Source organism: Lissotriton helveticus, chromosome 12 (assembly GCF_964261635.1).
Source record: "Lissotriton helveticus chromosome 12, aLisHel1.1, whole genome shotgun sequence".
NCBI lineage: Eukaryota > Metazoa > Chordata > Amphibia > Caudata > Salamandridae > Lissotriton > Lissotriton helveticus.
In genome coordinates this window covers 456,656,131-456,678,571 of record NC_136073.1, presented here as the reverse complement: position 1 = coordinate 456,678,571, position 22,441 = coordinate 456,656,131, and the positions used below count along the sequence as shown (strand labels likewise).

Below are 22,441 nucleotides of genomic sequence, written 5' to 3'. Positions count from 1 at the left end.
TACATCGTGGAGCATATATTATATTAGAGCATAATTTCAATGAGTACCAAGTTTGGTTGGAATCGTACATTTTAGTTTACATTTCAATCAGAGTACTGCACCGGTTTGGATAGTCTGGTTGCGCCTATATTATGTATTCAAAGAGAGAGTTCACGTTTGCCGATTGTAGCTCTGTGCCTTGTAACTAACTCCCCTGACCTTCCACCCTTACTCCTCGACATCCTCCCCCTCTGAGTCAGACATTTCGTCTTCTTGCAGTGGCTCACATATCTCTCCCCTTAACACATTCCAGTTAGTCCAGATCTTATTCCACCTACGTGGGCTCGCCCTTCCTGCATAGACCGCCCTTTCAGTAATCATCACCCCATCCATATACCTAAACCATTGTGCTAACGTGGGAGGTTCTGCTGCGCCCCATTTTTTAGCTATGTCTCTCTTCGCTATCAACATGCCCACTGTGGCCCAGATCTGGCCGTGTCTAGTAAGGTCATTCGGTTACCACACATTCAGTAGGCACTTACGTGGTTCAGGCACTAGGGACAATTCCAACGCCTGGGAGATGGTACGCATTACTTGTCTCCAGAACTCGGCAATGCGGGGGCAGTCCCATATAGTGTGTAGAAATGTTCCCTCCTCACCGCACCCGCGGAGACAGAAGGGGTGTTGGGCCCGTTGGATTTTGTGTAGGATGACTCTCGTGTAGTACACCCGGTGTAGGATTTTGAGCTGCACTAAACGGAACTTTGCCGAGTTGCCCACCTCCTTCGGAGAAGCCAGCGCCTCGTTCCACTCCGAATCGTCCAACTCCCCTATCAAAGTGGGAGTATTTTAATTCACTTTCTGGTTACTTTGTTGTTGAGAAAAATCTCCAAAAACCACAGAGGTTCTTGATTCTGTTCTTGTTCAGACTATGGGAACTATCCACGGAGATTGAAGCACTAACGTCTCACAATCCCGGATGTGTATATCACAGAATCCAGGAATGGATGTTTCCCTGCCTGCATTAGGCAGACCTTTCATAAACTCTGAAGAGGGTGGTTGGTTGTCCTATATGGAGTTACTTGGAAGCAAGGCACTTTTCTTTGAAACTAACAAAGACCCAGCCATTACTTTTTAGTTTCCATCCAAACTTGTGCTCTTAATTTAATAGTTTTCCACGTTTGTTAATTGTGATGCAGTTTTGTAAAACACACTGAAGGTATATCGTAAGGTATTCGTTTCATTGCAATATTTATTGGTCTTTGTAAATATAATGAGGACCTAGGTTTTCTTAAACTTTGCAAGGGCGTTTCAGTTTCTTAAGTATGTGAAGGGCTGGTTTTGCCGCTTTTAAGAAAAGTCTCTATTTGAAGTCAACCATTTAATTCAGGATAGTAAACCAGCCAATCATCAAGATATTCAAGAAGGTAAACGTGCAGTGTCCACACACACACATGTAAAGAGGCATTGTGCATTCTTTCAAAGTGGGTCCAAAATGTACACCTTCTGTCTGCTTGACTTAGCACCTTCAATACCAGCACAATAGATTTTTCCTAATGGTGATAAAGTGCAAATACTTCTAAACATAAGAAGCACTGGCAAAACCAATAGGTCTCGCCTTTTGACTTTTCCAATGAAGACAGTGATTTTAACGTTGTTTTACAGTATCTGGAAAAGAAAAAAAAAGTTAATTGCTGATGCTGATCAGTCTTGTCCAAAAAAAAAGGCACAAAGATGTGTATGCATACAAGTGTGTAGACTCTTTCAAAAGTATACTTCATCACACTCTTTCGGCCCCTAAGTGATGACGTATGTTCGCACATGTGTCATAACGTGATTACCTTTTTGTTTTTAATTTACTGTTACAAGACGTAAAAAAGAAAATATATATATATATATATATATATATATATATATATATATATATATATATATATATATATATATATATATCTCCAATGTTTGTCAATGTTCATTTTCTTTTTGGTTTTTGAAAGGAGTAGTACAGGAGCACTGGCAGGTGGAGCCTTCAAACTATAATAAAAAAAGAATGCAACAGTGTAGTTGGCAGAATGAGATGTCAGTTTAATTGAGTTTCAACCAATGGCTAGTGTAGCCGGGATGGAGGAGGAACAAGGATGAGTTGTGTGGGGGTGTTGAATAGAAAAATAAATAGCGGGACAGTGAGGATCAGGAAAGAAGTGGACGAGCTGGCGGAGGAGAGGGCATGGCATGGCATTTCTAGGGAATGCTGAATGTAAAAGAAAAAAGTAGTTCCTTGAATGTAGGCCGTGAAAGGATACAATTCCTCCAATCAAAATAATTGTATGGAGGGTATGTTCAAGTGAAGGGTCAAACAAGAAATGGAAAGAGAAGCATTGAATAAGAAGCAAGCAAATGCGATTGACCAGAAAGCCAACCAGTGAAAATCAGTGTGCTCACCCAAAGCCTGCGGTAAGTATGAGTATTGTCCACAATAGGATTTCACAAATGACAGGTAAAAGTTGTCAAAGTCCTTAGCAGAGTGGCTACACTGTGCTGCCTTCATTTGGGGAAAATAAGCATGGGAATGAAGAAAAATGTACTTTAACATTTTTGCAAGGGGCAATGATAGCTTGTTGATGAAGCCCGTGATTCCCAGGGACTGAGAATCTGCCTCACCCCAAAGCTTACCAAAACACAACGTGGATGAACCCAACACAGGGATGCTAATAATTCCTCAAGGCAAGAGCATTGTAGTTTATGGTGCATGTGGTAAAGATGATGAAGTGAAGCAGTGCTACAGAATAGACATTGCAACCTGATCCCTAAGTCTCCCTGTGTATCTTTATTTATACAGGTGGAAGGTGTTACGCTCTCAGTATTTAGACCCACAAGTTGGAAAAAAGCAGGAATTCAGTGACCTACAGGTAAAACCTCCAAACATCTTGGGATCTGCTATAGATGTTGAACAATGTTAGTGTTTTGCTTGTATTTTTAAAACATCTGAAAACTGGAGCTGGGTATGAAATAATATGAGCTAAAGTATTTGCTGATTTTCAGAAGGTGCCAAAGGCTTAGTTTCCTTTCTTGTGAAATCACACCTCAGGGCCCGATCACCAGCTCACCTGTCAATCCATCTTACTTGCGCTTCTTGCCTGCATCCTCCGAAGCCTTCCATTGTTGTATCATTGTAGAAGCTCAGAAGTTCCCTGACCCCTTTCTTCTGTGTGGCTGTTAAGAAAATCAGTGCTGCCATGTGATAGTTTCCATAAGCCCCATTTATACAGCTCAGGTGGTGTGTAATATAAATCATATAGGAGTGAGCCTTAAGCCTAGAAACATTGAGAGTGATCTGGGCAAGCAGGCTGGTATGCCGCATCTCTGAAGTTGAAAAATTACAATGTAAGCTACGGGACCACATGGCAGCCATTACCTCAGATTTATAGGTCGTATTCCTCTGGTGCCTCAAGATAGGGTAAAAAGTTTATATAAAGCACCGTTTCGCTATTTTACCAAAACACTGCAAAAATTGATTGCTAATCATACTTGTTTCATTAGCGGGAAGTCGGAATAAAAATTCCCTTAATTGTAAATAGCAGAAAATCCAATTTTGGGGAGCCTATATTCCTTGCTGATATTTTGAAAGGATAAAAGTAATACGTCTCTAAAAAATTGACTAAGGAAACAAAGTTTTGCTTCATGCCAGCACTTAAGGAAGTGAGAGGCTAGGGTTGTTACCAAGCAAGGCAAATTGATGAAACCGGGGTACATGACAGATAGATTGAATTGATCGAATCAGGTATTTTCATATGGTAATTTGTTTAGTCATCACACAAGAAGGGGAGTCCATCCAGAACTGCCGGGCCACCTATCCCCTGCAGGGGAACCCTAGACCATTTTAATCCACATTGGGCCTCCTCAATGAAGTACAGCTAGAGTCCAGATGGCACAGCGAGCTACAGGACTATTATCTGTGCATACAGGTGTCTCACTGAGTGTCACGTACGAAAAGACTCACTGAGCAAAACAAATAAATGATGGGTGGAATCCAAGAATTGTTTATAACTGGCATGCCAAAGAGTGTCCAGAAGAGCAATACACCTACTAGTGTTTACTCAAAGAAGGCCAAAATATGTTGACTAGCAGATGCGAGTCTGCTGAGCCTTCAGATGAGGGGACAACAAGAAAGAAGAAAGAAGGAATCTTGAGGGACTTGGTGGGGGTCATTCTACTGAGTCAGTGACACAACCTTGACAGAAGCCTACTATGGAGCTGGGCACAGAGAAGTATGTACCGTCCCTGTGAGGTACTGGAGGTTCGAGACGTACCCATCAATGGAGAGGACTGGGGGGAAAAAAGCACAGCAACATAACAAAAAGTGACAAGGGAAACAATTTTGTCAGGAGTTTACAACGTTATGCTTCAGTCCTGTGGTTGGTTATCCAATCCCCCCCATTTTTGTACAGACTAAAATTGGATTAAAAAAAATAATCAAAGAAAGCTCTCCCACACAGAAGGGTACGCAATGAGGGCTCTGACAGGGAATATAATAGAAGAAAAGAAAGATATACAGACGATGGAGCAGAAGCAGGAATTCCAATTAAGAATTACTTCCTAACCATTAAGAAGGGAGGGGATGAGAGGTGGAACTAACTTAAAATGTAAATATCCTTTCGACTTGTGTATAAGTGCATCATGAATTTGGGGGCACATGCTACCTTCATATGCTACCATAATATATTTAAATAAAAAAGGGTTTCCTTTGCCATGATGCTGGAAGATGGGAAAGGAGGGAGCACAGAAAGGTTATTCAAATTTCCAATTCGATGGATAAGGCAAGCTTGTGTTTTATTGGGGAGAATGGAAAGCTATGCTAAATCTGCGCTAGCCAAAGGATGGCCTGAAACCTTTTGTGATACACTCTTCACCTCTGGCACAACTAACTTATGCTGATGGAAACATACGCAGCCTAGTGGAGAATATAGGAGGCAATACCCTCTCAGATCTGATTGGTAAGCGCAACAGCAAGAGGAACTGCTTTGAGAACAGAGAATTCTAGTCTTCGTAAGTTAAGACAAATGTGGGAACCGAGGAGTTTGGACACCTTGGATCTCACACCCGGTTGTAATTAGGAAATATGAAGGAATGCAGACATCATGGGGCATATGTATCATAACTGCGTTTTGCGAGTTCTTAATAGCGAATTTTAGGGATTTGCTATTAAGGACTCACAAAAGGCAATGTATGTAGGATTCGCAATATTAATTGCGATTCCTACGTATTCCTAAATTGTGATTCGCAAATTTGCTATTCGCAATTAAGGAATACTTTCCTATTCATTCCTATGGGCCTGAAGGCCATAGGAATGGATGGGATGACATTCACAATTTGAGAGTATCCATTAGGTACTCGCAAATTGCGAATGCAATTTCAAGGTTGCAAGGGTGTCAAAAGGGCACCCTGTTGCACCCCTGAAATAAACATGTGGCGCACATACATGCCCTAAGGGCATGTATGTGCGCCACATGGCACTTTGAAAAATGCTAAAAAGTGCATTTTTCAAAGAAATCGCAAATTACCACCAACTTGAAGTTGGTGGTAATTTGCGATTTCTAAAGGTAAAATCACACAACTTGGGTGCTTCCAGAATTGCATTTAAGGAATCGCAATTGGCGGTTCCTTAAATGCAATTCTGGAAGCACCCAAGTTGTGTGATTTTACATTTAAGGAATCGCAATTTGCGATTCCTTAAATGCATTCGCAGCATAGGGAACCGCAATTTTGCGACTCCCTATTGTGCAAGGGCCTTTTGGGATGATACATCCCAAAAGGCTTTTTCCCGTTCGCAAACAGGCCGATTCTGAGAATCGGGCCGTTTGCGAACGGGAAAATGGTTTCATACATATGCCTCAATGTGCCTTAATCGACTTGTTTAATTTTCTCTCTTGATAACTGAATTGTTCTGATTAGATACCTACGCATGTTTGATGGTGTTGTAATATTTAATAATTCTCGTCTTTCGAGTTGTCTCTGGATTATTTATTTATATTATAACTTTATAATATATTAGATTTAAATTATCTATATTCCTCAATTAAAAAAAAAATGCATATGCATTGCCTCTTTTCGTGATGGCACAATGAGCAAAAAATAATTATGGAGTGGGTTGATAATGAAGTTGTAGACCTCCAAAATGAATGAGTAAACACAGCAGGCGCAAGTATCAAAGTTTATTCATAGAGGTGGCACCTCGGCCAGCAAGGAACTTTCTGGGCAGGCTCCCTGTTAACTGTCTTTGCAAAAAATACTCTTCACTTGTTCCATTGCATCATCAAATGTCTACTTTGTTTTCTGACGCTTACATCAAGCTGCTTGCATGCAAAATACTACCCACTTTCCTTCTTACCGAAACAAAGTTTATATCTTCATAACGTTAAAGCTACAGAATGGGTACTAAACAAATAGCAGAAATAAATATACAAATGTACATCACCCACAATTTGGATGGTAAATATCTGTATAGCTTCCCTCTCCTGTCATTCCTTCTACCAGAACAACTCCTTGCCACAGACGTTCCCATCATAACTTATTAGTTTTTTTCCACTTAACACTATCTTCATTTTTCTCTAGCACCATCTTATTTAAAGTCCATTTGATTGAGTCCTCGGTTTGCACTGAATTGGCAAACAATTTGATCACTAATTGCGCAGAGAAATTGCTTCCCTGATTACTGTACCCTGGATGTTTGATTTTAATCAAATCTCCCACAAACACCATGTTTTTTTAACAGCCTTTATAATATGGTACCACACCTTTCTCTCACATATCTTCTTTATTGTATTCCCTCCAATTTTCAAAAATCCTTCACTTTCACATCAACACTTGCATCCTTATTGTTTACCCAAGCAGGGGATACCATGGTATTGGCATTCTTACCCCTTAAAAATTGAACTCATCCCCCCATTCTTTTCAAGTACTTCTACTCCTGGCAATCTGTATGGTCACTTTCAACACTGTTTTGAGCCTCTTAACCATGCCATGCCATATAACCCAGGATGGTATAAAGCACCCTTCTGATGTACAATTCTTCTTGCCGGTAAATGGCCTCCAATGTACACATACACTTATTATTGTGATGTCTTCATGTGTAGTTCTCGCATACCAAATGGCTGGTTTCAAAGTACCTATTGTGAACTTACAGTGGGCTTGGAGCCTGCCCATTGCTTCCCATTGGTTGACTTTATTTTCACTATTGTTTACTTGCTTCTTATTCAGTAGTTTCTTTCCTCTTCTTGTGTTTGTCCCTCCCCTGAAGCACGGCTGCTTTACATTCCTTTTGATTGAATGACATGCAGCCTTCCAATGCTCACTTTTTTTGAACTTAGTGGTTCATTTTGGTTAAGCATGCATGTATTTTCCAGCTCTCTCCCTCATATGCTTTACTCCACCTCACCGGAACACTCACACACACACTCTCTCTCTCTCTCTCTTTCTCTCTCTCTCTCTCTCTCTCTCTCTCTCTCTCTATCGCTCTCTCTCTCTCCCTCCCTCCCCTTAAAGCCTGTACTTCATGTTTCTTTACTCCGAAGATTTTAGTTCGTAGTACATTTTCCACCCATTTTTTAGATCGTAAAGACTGCTGGCATGCAAGTCTTTACAGCGATTATTAAAAAAGGGGACTTGGGGGGGTGGGGGGGTGGTCTCCCCAAAAATAGAACATGTTCAATTACTAGCAAATGTGTAAACGACAAATGGAATACAAAATGTATTGAGTTAATGTAAACTGTTCAACAGTAGGCAGTGTTACACTGTGATAGATTTTTTTCAGAGGCAGTAAGCGTGGTAAAAGTATGCGTGGTAAAGGTTTTTGTAATGTGAATAAATGTAAATGCATGGTAGTGGTATGCGTTGTGAAATGTGCGATGTAAAGACGTGCGTGGTGAAGGAAGGCGTGGTAATGTCATACAACCCCTGTAGCTCCCTGTGCTGCTTTCTTCCTCGTGTGCTGCTTTCCTCTCGTCCCAACTTTATTTTTGTTTTATAACCCTCCCCTTTTGCTACCCTTCTGCCCCTTTGCAGTCTTTATTTAATATTTCGTGTTTTATAGGAAGGCCAGGAAGCAAATTGCTTCCGGCCCTTTGCTTTAGCTTACTTGAGCGTAATTTTTTTAAATTACTGATTCAGTACTGATCAGTAAATGTAAAACATTTTGCCGGCATAATTTACAAAATCATGTGGCCACATCATTGCATCAATTTACCATTTCTTTTTTTTTCTTTTTGTCTTTTGGACATGCTGCACAGAATCTTTTGCTGATGTGGTGCAGCACCACCAAAACGCAAGACCTATTTGCTTTACCAGTGCTTGTTTGTTTTCTTAATAGCTCAAACACTACAGACCTATACATGCATACATACATTTGGTGAAAGGTTTAAAAATTATTCGTAAAAAATATTTTTATGTGGTTACTTTTTCAACCATAATAACATATGTGAGATAGGTAATATTAATGGTCAAGAGCCATATTTGGTTATCGCTTTCAACCAGTTCAGTTGGAATTAGCCTCTTCTAAGCAACCATCAACTGCACTTTACTGCATATACATTATTCCTGGGAATAATGCAAATCCTTCCAGCATTTCCCCATTTTTAGACGAATATATTCTGTACCTTCCAATGAATCAAATTTCCTTTAATGCATATTACATCACAGGTGATCAGTTAGTGAATAGATCAGAATCTGCTGCTCTTATTTTTGTTGAACCTGAGATATTGCAATAAAGACATTCCACGCACAGAGAGTTAGCCCATAAACAATACTTCATGGGTAGATAACGTCTCTATGATATTGCATGCAGTTCTAGCACCAAAGGCTTATTTAGCCTGTGGTGCTAAATGTATCACTACTTACTCCTGAAATATTAAGGGAGGGCAGGAGCATTTTCTAAACAAAAATACCACCTAGAAAATGGAAAGCTATGGTTTTACACAAGTATGGAGGCTGAGGATTGAATATTAGGTGTGGAATGTCTACAGTATGGTCCGGTTTTTGTTGCAATTTCTTTCTTGGAGTGGTCTGTTTAAGTATTCAAAAACGTTTTGAACTACAAGAATTTAAGTTTATTGGGCATTATGACTTAAGAGTTATGATCTCCAGAAGTTATTTACTCAAAACAGATTTACAATCGAGGTTTGGATCAAGATTGGACATTTCCTAAGATTAATGGGTGGTGTCAGTTATTTTTTTTGAAGAAAATAAGTTGGCTTTAAACTATTTTTGCACCATTGTTGTTTGTAAGGTTTCGCCTAACAGCACTCATGCGCTGTCAGTGAAGTCTGTTGTTAAAAAAAAAAAGTGTAAAAAAGCTGATCACCGGCTTAGAGCCAGACCATTACTTAGCGTTGGTTGGCATCCACTCTACTCTCAATTCCTTGATTCTGATTGGCCAGCACCTCCTGCTCCTTTCTGTTTCCTCACAGTGCTTCAGTGTTGGCTTTTGCTGTGGAGCATGGACCTAGTACAGCTTCCTGTCTGTTGCCAGTGTCCTTCACTGGCCGCAGGCTCCTGTGGGTACTTTTTTTTACATGTGCTGGATAAGAGTGCATGTATCTTCAGTTCATCTCTCTTCCCACTGTCTGTGCTCTTGCTCCCACCCTACTCCCCGCTCTGTTGTATTGCTGCTCCCTCTTCCCCCATACCTCTTTCTTGTTGCTTGCACCCTTTCACCCTCCATTGGGTTGCTGCTCTCTCTTTACTCCCAGGGAGCTGGCACAGCATCTACCATTTATACATGATGGTTGTACACCCACCCTAATAAATGTACTTGTCAGCAGCAATACTGCTTCCTAAATACTGCTCAAGCTTCTGCAATTAAGAAGCAGCAGTTTTTGTTCTTCTCCCACATTCTGCTATTTCTTGTACTGTTGTGTTTGTGTTTTTGTGTCTTGGGTGGGTGCTGCCGTCCTGCACTATGCATTTCCTTTGTTTTCATCTTTAAGGCAATGAATAAAGGAGAGAGCCGATGCAGGGCTGGACTGCCCAGTCACTCTTAATTATGATAGAAAACTGTGTTAAATCTGGGGTGACCATTGTTTCAAATTTCAGCATTTTTTACAAACTATTTACTGCTGTCACAATTGATCCATGTATGATTCACTGGTTTTCTTTTGGAAATAGGAATTCGTTTTTCCTTTTTATGTTCCCAAAAATATGGGTGTATCAATGAGTTTTGTACACAAATGTGTTTTTTTAAAACGGAGATTATACTGTGTTGTAGACTACATGGTCTGAATTCTACTATTCTGTCCACGTTAGTTATTTTAATGTATCATGATATGTATAGTGCTTTTTTAATGAATACATTTGTATTATTTTAGATTTGTATTCTTTTAGATTTATCTTTTTGATTGCATCCCCTGTGTCCATTGGCATCCTAATGGCGAGAGGCGGTTTGTGTACGAATTGTGTACGAATGGTGTGATAAGTGTGTATCAATCCAAAGGGGCTTTTTTTGTGACTTTGGTAATTATGATAGACAACATCTATTGACAGATCACATGCGTGGACATGGGGGTCTTCATTCCACCATACGCTGTCTTCTTAACTGTATGTAACAGACAGAGGGTGTCATTCTCAAGTTTGAGGTGCAGAGAAAGTACTGGTTCCTTCAGGAGAAAATGCCACTTTGCTACTTGGGACTAACATGAAGTCCAACAAATACCCATTGCCTTTCCTAATAATAAAAACTGCCAGTTTTACCTTTCACAGCCCTGCAAATAACAGGTGTATTGGTAGTACTCATTTTTTTGACCCAGGAAAGTGTTGATCTTAAGTGATTTTTATCTTCATTTATCTTTCATATATATTGTTCTACTAAAGTGAAATTGATCTCGACATGAAGAAATGCTTTTTGTATTGTCAGGTTCTGAACAATGGGGTTTATTACTGACGCTCTCATATTTATTCCATTGGATTTCTGCCAGGACACATTTTGTGTACTTGTGTGTTTGTGTGGTTAAGACGAGCCTACCGCAGCTTTGAAGTGCCCCTGCTGTGACAGTTATTGCTGTAGAAGTTCAATGCAACTAAAAATAAAAGTTTAAGGAAAGTAAGAAATAAATCCATATAATATATCTCCAGAGTGCATGTGTCTCCAGTCCCTCCCTCCTCTCACCTCCTCCTCTCTGTAGTGTTGTTGCTCACTCTCTCCTCCCCCAACATTTCCTTGTGTTGCTTGCCCCCATACTTCCCTCGCCCTCCATTGTTTGCTGCTTCCTCCCTCCTTCCCCACACCTCTTGTATTGCTCCCCTCCACCTGCCTCCCTATGTCTGTTGTATTGCTGTTCCCCCTTCCATGGTTCCCCATGCCCCCAGCACCCCTCCCACCCACTACTCCAAAAACCTTCAACAAGGGCAAATAGCTGCAGCTGATGGTAGTGCTATTTGTTTAATGTTTTTTAGACATATTGCACAGCAGTGCGGGCTGCAGTGCAAATTGGCTTAAAGAAGAAAACGCTACAACGCAGTTCTCGATTATTTAAAAAAATCATGAAAGCAATAAAAACATACAAATAATAACTAGATATAATATATAAAAACAACCAAACAGTAGTGTGGCCATTAAGTCATATTAGCGTAAGAAAAATTAACATTAAAAAGGTTAAAACAGCATGTTTTTCCTATGTCAAAGTGCATATTTGAAAAAAGAGCAGACGCTGGGGCACACAAGGGGTGAGCCAAGATACTGTAGAAATTGTAGTGCGGACATGCATGTGACAAAGCCATATCTTCTCAGTATTGGAAATACGAATCTTTTTGCATATGCAACATAAAATTTACAAAAGAAAGTAAAATGCAACAAGGCATGGGCACATCATAATGGAAGACCGATCAAACTGCCCGAGCGGGAAGCATAAATAACAATGAATAAAACCAAATCTAAACTGAGGGAGTAGGATCTGGTCCTGAGTGTTGACTATCCTATCCAAATACGGTTCCACCCCCACAGTGGTGCAAATTGTTATCACGCAGTAAACGTTGGCCACTTCATATCGCTTTTTTTCTTCTTTCCTTTAAGCTATGTTGCACAGCAGCCTGTGCTGCTGTGCAACACGTAAAAAGAAACTTTGACAAAGCCAATAGATCTCACAGAAGGGAACAGCTACTGGCTTTGTTAATGCTTCTTTTGTTAGGCTTTTAAGATATTGTTAGATGCTGCAATTGTGGCAATGTGGAAATAAAACAGTTTTCCTCCCTCATAAGCAGAGTAGCAGACTCCGTTGTATTGTAGACAGATTTTGTGAGGTCAAATTAGGTTTTCAGGCTGTGTGTACTTCATTTCTCAATTGGTCTTTTTCCCATTAAATAGAAGGAGATTTCTTCAGCCAGGGACTGGTGTGAGGAAGCAGACGATTGGGGGATAAATGATGAAGCGGAGGCCCAAGGCGACTCGGCGCGGCACCTGCTGACCACAGATGCAACAAGAGTCTCCACTTCAGAGGCAGAGTGCACAGACAATTTCCAAAATCTGTCCCTGAGCGAGGCAGGAAAAGGGCTGGTACTTCCCCTCTCATGTATTGTGCTGCCATCTCATCACATCAGCGTTGTGGATGAGGAGGACTACACTGGCTGCGTAGATGTCAATCATGCACAGAAGCTTCTGAAGGAATATCAGCAAAGGGAGGGAGTGGATGTGGAACAGCTGGTGTCAGAAAGGTGGGAAACTGTGTATTATTGCATATTACAGCCTGTAAACCAGGTCTGATGTGGGGTCATAGTGATGGTCAGGGATTTTGGTTCGAGGCAACTAATACAACGTTTCAGTAAAGTTGAGGTAGAGGTGGTCACCAAAGTAATGTACAATCGTGTGTGTGTGTGTGTGTACATATATATATATATATATATATACGTGTGTTTCCAACTCTCGTCACCACTTCTTCAAAAAAACGAGTGCGGACCACAGATAAGTCCAATTTCCTTTATTATAGTCTTCAAGGGTTATTTCTGCCATAAATATATATATATGTGTGTTATGTGTGCTATACCAGGGTTGTATCTGTTAACTTGAACTCATAATGTGTATAAGGACCAAATGAATTGATTATGAACTTGTCCCATAGGTCTGAGCTGCAGAACAAACCTTGTACCGTGTACTAACAAGTCTTTTCCATGCATGCACAAGGGTGACATTCCGGTTTTGGAAAAAGCAGTATGCCAGCACTGAGCAATGGTTAAGCTGGGAAGGAGTATATTTAATACTGTATGGTTAATAACTTACAGAGGTTGCACAAGGAAGAACAGCAGGTTTCTGCACCTTATTAAAGATAAACATGTTGGGATGGTAGGTACTGTGGAACTAAAAGACTGGATTAAGAAGTTGGATCCATTTAGGACTAGGCAATGGAGTGCCTTTAGCCATGTTGGTGTTCTGAGGAAGTCGCTAAAACTAAACAAAGGGGTAGGTGTTAATAGTGACATGACTGGTCAAAAATCATTAGGGCATGTAATTCAATAGCAGGAGAAATGATGTATGTGGAGAAGAAATCAGGATTGTATCTGCTAATGTAGAAGGGGTTGTGAAAGATAAGCCATGGTAAATAAGACCAGGAAGTCAGCTGTATAAAATGCCGCACAGCAGTGGCGGCTGGTGATCTTTGAGAGTGGTCGGCGATACTAGCACAAATTTCAGTAAGAGAAGGAAGTTTTGAGTATGTTATTCCCCAAGAAGACTTTGAGAAACATGGGGTCAAATAATGCATTTTAAAGCACAAATTGACTCAAAAGCCATTGCTGTGCCCAGGGAATGCAGCCTGGCACTCCCCAGAAATTGGCCCCTTCCCCTCAAAATGCCTATAATTATCTTAAGCAAAGAAATACTTGCAGTATGCCAATGCCAGAAATTTTCCATTGATGCCATCCATGTGCCACGGGTGACCCATATCTGTCACCTCCTGACAACTTAATATTAACGAAATATTTATATTTAGTTAATATTTACAGAGCGACCTCTGACCCTGCTCGCAGGCAGGTCGCTCCCCATGCTGCTGCATGGCTCTGCCTGCATTGTTTTTGCCTGCATTGTTTTTGCCTAATCTTGTATTTTTCCCCTGTGCCTAACTTGCTTTCTTGCCCGGACTTGTTTTTATTCCTCTATGCCTGTACTTGCTTTCTTGCCCAGACTTGTTTTTATTCCTCTGTGCCTGTACTTGCTTTCTTGCCCAGACTTGTTTTTATTCCTCTGTGCCTGTACTTGTTTTCTTGCCCAGACTTGTTTTTATTCCTCTGTGCCTGTACTTGTTTTCTGGGCTAAACTTGTTTTTCCATCCTGTGCCCAGTTCTCCCGCTGCCTGCCCGTTTTTCCCGCCATTGCATCCCTGCGGCCCGCCCCTCTGCAATCCCATTCGCTGCCCGCTTCCGCCTCCCAGCTGCTCCTCCCTACCACATCTCCTCATATGGAGGCCGCGCAGCGGACACGCGCCACGGGCACTACGCTGGCGCCCCAAAGGCAAGCCATCTGCGCCCGTCCGTACCTGGACCGCGCCAGGACCCCTGGACCCCGCAAACGCCTCGACGCCCTAACACTGCTACGATGCCAGAACCCTCCTCGCACTCAACACCGGACGATCACACACCTGTTTCCTGGCCGCCCGAAGCACACCCACAGAGCTTTCACTGGGTGGAACTGCAGCTTCACAAGCACCTCAGATCCATCCTTCTCAACACCAGCTCCGCCCGCAAACACGCCGTTAAACTCTGGGATCTACTCAACTCAACCTCCCCAGACGTCGCCTTCCTGACAGAGACCTGGATGAACCCCGCCTCGGCACCCGACATAGCCATAGCCATCCCGGAAGGCTACAAGATCACCCGCAGGGACTGCACCAACGGAGCAGGAGGAGGAATCACCATCTTCCACAGGAACACTCTCAGAGTCTCGACCAACACCTGCACTTCCAGATCCACACCGACCCCAACACCACCCTCGGAGAAACCCTCCTCTACAGACCCCGACCACAGTTTAGCGACTCCATCGCCGACTTCGTCAGCACACACGCCCTCGCCTTCACGGACTACATCCTCCTTGGTGACCTGAACTTCCACCTCGAGAACAACGACGACACCAACTACACCACCCTGTTCGACAACCTAGCCAACCTCGGACTCAGACAACTCGTCACAACACCCACCCACTCCGCCCGTCACACGCTTGACCCCATCTTCTCCGCAAGCCCCCACGTCTCCTTCAACCACACCACCAAACTCCACTGGACCGACCATCACTACATCCACTTCACCTTCAAGAAACCCACCACGCACCACAGCACCCAACAGATGCCTCGCCGCTGCTGGAGCAAAGTCACCGAAGACCAGCTAACCACCACCCTCGCCCAGAGCCCACCCACCGACCCCCGACACCGCCGCCCGCAACTTCAGACAGTGGATCAACGACTGCGTCAATACCCTCGCCCGATCAAGGAACCCTCCAACAGTCACACCAACAAGAAAGCCAGCTGGTTCACTGAAGACCTCCAGGCCTCCAAACAAACCTGCCGAAATCAGATCCGCCAAAAGGCGGATCTCCTTCGAGACAGCAACCTTCCCGGAGAGCTGGAAGCACTCCGAGATCAACGCCTTACTCAAGAAACCCAAGGCAGACCCCAAGGACCTCAAGAACTTCCGGCCCATCTCCCTGCCCCCGTCCCGGCAAAGGTCATCGAGAAGACCGTCAAAGAACAACTGACCCGCTACCTCGAGGAGAACAACATCCTGGACCCTTCCCAGTCCGGGTTCCGCAGCAACCACAGCACCGAGACTGCCTTCATCGCCGCCACCGATGACATCAGGTCCCAGCTGGACAACTGAGAAACGGTGGCCCTCATCCTCCTTGACCTGTCAGCCGCCTTCGACACAGTCTGCCACCACACACTACGAACACGCCTCCGCAACGCCCAGATCCAAGAGAAGGTCCTGGAATGGATCACATCCTTCCTCTCCGGCAGAACACAGAGTGTCCGCCTTCCCCCCTTTCGCTCTGAAGCCATCCAAGATCATCTGCAGCGTACCCCAGGGCTCATCCCTCAGCCCAACTCTGTTTAACATCTACATGGCACCGCTCACCTACGTCGCCCTTCGGCACGACCTCAACATCATCTCCTACGCCGATGACACCCAGCTGATCCTCTCCCTCACCAAGGACCCCCATACCGCCAAAACCAACCTTCATGAAGGACTGAAGGCCGTCGCTCAATGGATGAGGAACAGCCAACTGAAGCTGAACTTGGACAAGATGGAGGTCCTCATCCTCGGATCCACCCCTTCGGCCTGGGACGACTTCTGGTGGCCGACTGCACTGGGAACCGGGAACACCCACCGACCACGCATGCAACCTAGGGGGTCATCCTCGACTCCAACCTCTCCATGACTAAACAGGTCAACGCTGTCTCCTCCTCCTGCTTCAACACCCTCCGCATGCTCCGCAGGATCTACACGTGGATCCCCACTGAAACGAGAAGAACGGTCACCCAAGCCCTTGTCAGCAGTAGGTTGGACTACGGAAACACCCTCTACGCAGGAGCCTCGGCCAAACTCCTGAGATGGCTCCAACGCATCCAGAACGCCTCTGCACGCCTGATCCTTGACATGCCTCACCGCAGCCACATCACACCCCACCTGAGAGACCTGCACTGGCTCCCAGTCAACAAGAGGATAACCTTCAAGCTCCTCACCCACGCACACAAGGCACTCCACAACACCGGACCAACGTACCTCAACAGACGGCTCAGTTTCTACACCCCCACCCGCCAGCTCCGCTCCGCTGACCTCTCCCCCTGCTTCTGAAGAGCGACCTCCGGCGGCAGACCTGGAACACCCTCCCCATCCACCTATGGCAGACCCAAGACCTGCTGACCTTCAGAAAAGTCCTCAAGACCTGGCTTTTCGAGCAGTAGCAGCATTCCCCACCCCGGCACCTTGAGACCCTCACGGGTGAGTAGTGCGCTTTACAAATTATATGATTGATTGATTGACCTCTGACAACTTAATATTAACTAAATATTTATAGTCTGTCTAGTTTTCCCTATCTACATTCTTGCCTGTATTTTTTTTGTTAAGGTACCTTCCTAGTTTTTTTTTATTTGTCCAGGCTGACACACATTCTGACTATCCTTGTCCTAGGAGTTAAAGGAGTGGAAGATGGATGATATAGTGAAATGAACCATATTTCTAGTTAACAAGAACGTTCTTTGTTGGAGGGTTATGTCCTATGGAAGTGTGCTCTTTACAATCAAGTGAAGGCATGTGGCAGGTCACAGACTGTTGAAGCAGACACCAAGATTCCTATTGTACTCCCACAATTGTGCCTATTGGAAAGTATTGCGTAACGCTGGAATTCCACTACTCTTTTTCCACAAGAGAAAACAAGTAGTTCATGTCTGCTTTCTAACAGATACTCTGCTGCATGAATGACAGATTGAATATCTCACCTTTGAGACCCAAGATCTTTATGTAGAGAACCTTTGCCTGCAAGTGGGCGAGATTGCCTATCCGATGTCAAGAAATATTTGTGGACTCTTTGTTGTATATTGAATCTTTCTAATATACTTTTCACTGTGCTGTGTCTTCTCAGAGAAGGTGTTTCGAGGACATTCAATATGCTTGCATGATGTAATACAATGTTTTATGAAAAGCACTGGTGAGAATTCCAGTTTCACTGATGAATGTTGTTGTTTTCCATTCTGACAATCAAGATTTTTCATCCATGGGAAAGGTCTGTTGGGAAGCTGCTTAGCATTAAATGGATGTTTAGTGTCTATTCTGTTTTCTGTGCTGTTCCTTATTACAACAACATGCTCCAGGAAGTCCAAGCGGTGCTTAAGACAAACCCCAAGTTTATTTCTTGGTGGTAGCAGATGTCCATTGGTAATAGTCCCTGATTTACCCAGTTTCATTGTCCTGGACTCGGATCACTTTGGGGGAAGAGGTACTCAATAGAACCTTCATGTGATGATTGGAGCTAGAATCTGCTCTAGAGAGAGCAGTCTCCTCTAGAGTACCTGGACTACCCTTTGACACTTTTCAGTAAGATTATGTTTGCCAGACTGTTAAAAAGGAGCGCAGGTCCAACTGGATTGGTCACTGTTACAGTTTGTTATGAGCAGGCAAGTGGGCTTCACGCCCTCACCTCAGTGGCTTCGAGCCACACTCCAGCAAAGCCCCCAGAGCAATTACTCTTGCTTCTTAGGTATATATCTTTGATGTGCAAGACTGACGTTGAGCATCTTCCCTTAAGTTGAAAGAGCGTTATTTGTCATCATTGGTGCCAGTGAACATATTGGAACAATGGTCCACTACAAACTCATCTCGATGTTAATTAAAACAATCATGAACAAATGAATTGCTGATGTGTTCATGCACGATCTGGTGCCATTAGCATTCACATGCATATGTATCCATTGAGCTGCCCACCATGGGTACTATATTGGGGATAGATTCAAAAAAGCATGGGCATTTAAGTGAAGAGAATGAACAGGTTTTTTTCTGTAGCCATGTTTCTCTTCATCTTGTGCTGAATTTGTCCTATCTCTTTACCCATACTACCTTTCGAGTATCGCTACCAGCTTGGACATACCTTGAGTATCTACTTTAGTTCTGATTTATAATTTGGGGGGAAATCCACTGTAAAGCCCACCTGAAAGATTATAATGCTATCAGCATAAGCATGTGTGTAACTTCTACATTCTATAGTGTGTCTGTGTACTGTACTTACTTACTGATGGGCATGCAAATATTGCATTAAAGTTTCCCAGAAAGGTATACCTTATTATAAAAATACATATTACAAACATGCACCACAAGGTTTTAGGATCCACAAGTAATTAATGTCTAGGCCCCACCTGCCCATATTAACAGAACAAAGTGGAACATGTGGGGGATCAGGTGTCTCCTCGGAGTGGTATTATAAAGTTCGGCTAAGGTTGAGTATTGTTACTGTTTTATAATTCACATATATTCTGTATTTACAAACATCTCTGGTTTTGATAATGATTATTGTTGGTTGTTTCTTCTAGTTTTTCTGCCAAAGGAGAACAGGAAAAATATGAAAAGAGTCAAATTAAAACTAGAGATCTCGTTTTTCATCAATTCAAGAAACGAATTTCTGTCTGCCAGGAGCAAATTCTTAGGTACCTCCCTCATTTTTGCAAACATTGCCATTTTAGATAGGGTATGAAACTGAATTGGTTACCTGAAAACACTTATTTGGGCTTGCTAAAAAACATTGTTTGCCATTGTGTGTGTTTTTATCATTATTGTTGTTGGAAAAGTACTCCTCGAAATGGCCCTTTAAACGTCCTAGTTGTTTTGAATATATGCAGGAGACAAAATATGTGTAAACCACTACCAGTGAACCGCACACACTGTCATTCAGGAATTCACTCCGCTTTCTTTATGGCCGAAATAAAGAAAAAGTGGAGGAAATAAACCATCACTGTCATTGTGCATGTATTTATTAATTGTTTGTTTAGAAAATCTAAAATGTATGACTGGTTTTCATTTTAAAACCTGGGCAGGAAGGCAGATTGTGATTTGAGGATGGCCATTGATTAATCTGTGCTTTCCGGTTACTATCACTTCAATTCTGCACTGCTGGTATTCACAAGCAGGTTACACACGCCAGGTCATATTGCACAAAACTTTTGCCATGTTCAAAGTAAAGTAAATGAAACAGATCTAATGGGCAATTGATTTAAACATCTTCAAAACCCAACCTGTACTTGCATTTATAGACAACTGTATCTTAACTTATCCTTCGAGTGTTGTTTCCCTTTTTGAGATCTTTGAGATGACCGTTTGATGTTGCTTTTAGGTACTCGTGGAAGGGGCAGCCTTTATTTATAACCAGCCCTCCCACCAGTTTTCCAGACGTGGTACCTAGATGCTGTGTATGTGGAAGTGGCAGAGTCTACGAGTTTCAACTAATGCCAGCCCTGATTAGCATCCTTACACACCTAGATAAAAGTATGTTTGAAATCTCTTTTTTAATGTAATACTAAATGTCTCTGTAATATGTCAGTGTGTCAGATATTGTTCCAAATGTACTTCAAGGGACAGGTTTTAGTTTCTCCCTGCTGGGATGAAATTTTAGTTGTTTTATTTTTTTTTCTTACCTGTGCTCTATCATTACTTAAGTTACACCTTACTTGGGTTTTTCTAGGTCCTGAAAAAGTCCGGCAACTCCAAAAATAAGAACCATGGAGACATAGACTTGCATAGATTACACAGTACTTGAGTTATGGCTTTCAGATTGCCAGTATAGGAAACATTCCGAGAGTGGAAAAAGTTCACTTGTTTCCTTTTCCGTGTTTCCCTAAATCTCTGCGTCCTTGCCCTCTGCCCAGATAGGAACTTATCTACCTTCTAGTTTGGTCAAATTTGATAAACTTCGATCAGGAGTTTGATGTCTGGCCTGTGACCTAAGAAATTACTTACATTAAATTTTGTTTAGAGGTTATTTACCCCAAAATGTTTGCCCTAGAAATACGTAGATATATAAAGATTAGAATGCCTTACAAATTTGTGGCATACAATGTTATGACTTCTTCTCCTTAAAAGTTAACTGAAGGTCTTATCTCCTTCAGTGTTGATATTAAAATACCTGCACTATTTAACCTCACAATCCTATCACGAGATGCCAAAAATACAATCCTACATGTGGTCAAATTAATCTATCCCAAGAGAACTTTTGCGTGAAAACCAATAAGACTTGCATATATTTCACTGGCTTTACGCTTTTGAGGTACAACCCTCACTACGTTTTTAGCAGTTTTTTTCTATGAATTTCGTTGTTTTTTTAGGATGTACTTAATTTTAAACCTCTCCTGCTAATGGCCAACAGGACAGGCCCACCACCAATGCCACTTGGTTACCCAGCCTCCGCTGTATATAACCTTGGTTCTTCCCTGTGGAAGTTAGGCGTAGGGACTGGCCTATGACCAAACCCTGTGACGAAACAGCAGAGGTGCTGTGCAGTGTAGGTTTGTCCTGGGTCCTACCACCTGCCTCCCATGCAAATCAGACACTCATTTCAGTGTTTGGCTTTGCTAGTGGTTTCTTCGTTTTTACACTGCATGAAAGTTGTGAGTCGACTCCGACTGAATAGTAAGGGACAAAGGTAGGCCAAATCCAGCGCTTAAAAAGGGCCATTGGCGAGCTTGTAAGGTGGCTCAGAGTCCAGAGTCACATGCCGAAACAGCGCTTTTTTCTACGGACTACCTAGTATTTTCCACATGTCTAGGTGCCCCTCTGCACTGCGCTTGTGCCGGTCACCTTTGGGATTTGCCCCCCATGGCTGTGGATTTTTTATTTTTTATTCACAGTGTGAAACTTGCAAGTCAGTGTCTTCTTCAGAGCAATGTAAATAGCAAGTTACTCCTCTAAAGTGTAGACATAGTGGAAATTGCTATTTTGGTGCCTTCTTAGAAGTCTGCTGCTCTTGGTGAGAGGAGGCTGGGTTTTGCAAGAGGTTAGGCTTCTGTCCAGCTTTTACCCAACAACCAGCTTCCTTTTGTTATTTCGAAATATGTATTTCATTTTACTTGTTACTGTTTTCTCTTCATTGTGTTTTAGTTGAAAGTAACTTTCTAAGAGATTCATATTGCACACTTGTTTGGTCATGTTAACTCACTCCCGCTGCCTTCACTGATTTTTATTCCAGAACAAGGTTATCTGTCAATATCAACTTTTCTTTGTTTAGCATTACCTGGCCATCTGCATTTAATGAGCCATGCCACTGGATTCAGCTATATGTTATATAATGGCCAATGTTTTATTTTCCAGGCCTTTTGTTGGAGTTTGGAACGGTGCTAGTGTACACTTGTGAGAAGAGCTGCTGGCCGAGCGGTCAGAGCACCCCTTTGGAGGAGTTCCCCTTCATACAAGAAGATCCTGATGAGCGGTACTTCCGATGAAGTCCTTCACCCATTATTTATTTTTAAATAAAATAAAAGTGATGTCTGTTTGTCACTACTTACTATTTGCAAGATTATAACTTTAAAACAAGCATTGACAAAACCACCATGCTTCACCTATTGGCTTTGCCAACGCTGTCTGGGTGGGGGCGGGGTTGCATGGGAGAAAGCACATGAGGGAGAGGTCACACTCAGCGAAGAGAGTTGAATCCCAAGCACCATCGGTGTCAAAGCACCAGGAGCAAAAAAATGGTTTGGCGCCGAAACCAACCACTCCGAAAGCATCCAAGGATGTCCAGAGTGCCCTGGCACGCAGGCCGTAGGCAGATCCGAACAGCAAATTGTTGAACGCTTACAGGCAAAATATCCTCTACGTCCATCCTCAAACTAGCAGTCCCACCACAAAGATGCCACCAAATCAGGGTGACACTTTTTAATGCAAAAAAAGTCAGACTTTGAGGAGGCCTTCGTTTGGGCGCCAGAACTGGTCCCGAAAAGGAAGCGCAAAGACCAGGGGA

The 22,441-nt window shown here is 42.7% G+C and overlaps 1 protein-coding gene across 2 annotated transcripts in view; it reads left to right on the top strand.

Moving 5' to 3' along the window:
• Positions 1–21,986, top strand: part of PDCD2L (programmed cell death 2 like) — a 60,017-nt gene extending 38,031 nt beyond the window's left edge. For both annotated transcript variants that reach the window (XM_078671041.1, XM_078671042.1), the window contains exons 4-8: positions 2,819–2,888; positions 12,329–12,675; positions 19,026–19,139; positions 19,823–19,974; positions 21,793–21,986. In XM_078671041.1, the coding sequence (XP_078527167.1) occupies positions 2,819–2,888; positions 12,329–12,675; positions 19,026–19,139; positions 19,823–19,974; positions 21,793–21,923 (814 nt within the window). In that variant the 3' untranslated portion in view covers positions 21,924–21,986. The remainder of the gene's footprint in view (positions 1–2,818; positions 2,889–12,328; positions 12,676–19,025; positions 19,140–19,822; positions 19,975–21,792) is intronic.
• The last annotated feature ends 455 nt before the right edge of the window (positions 21,987–22,441 follow it).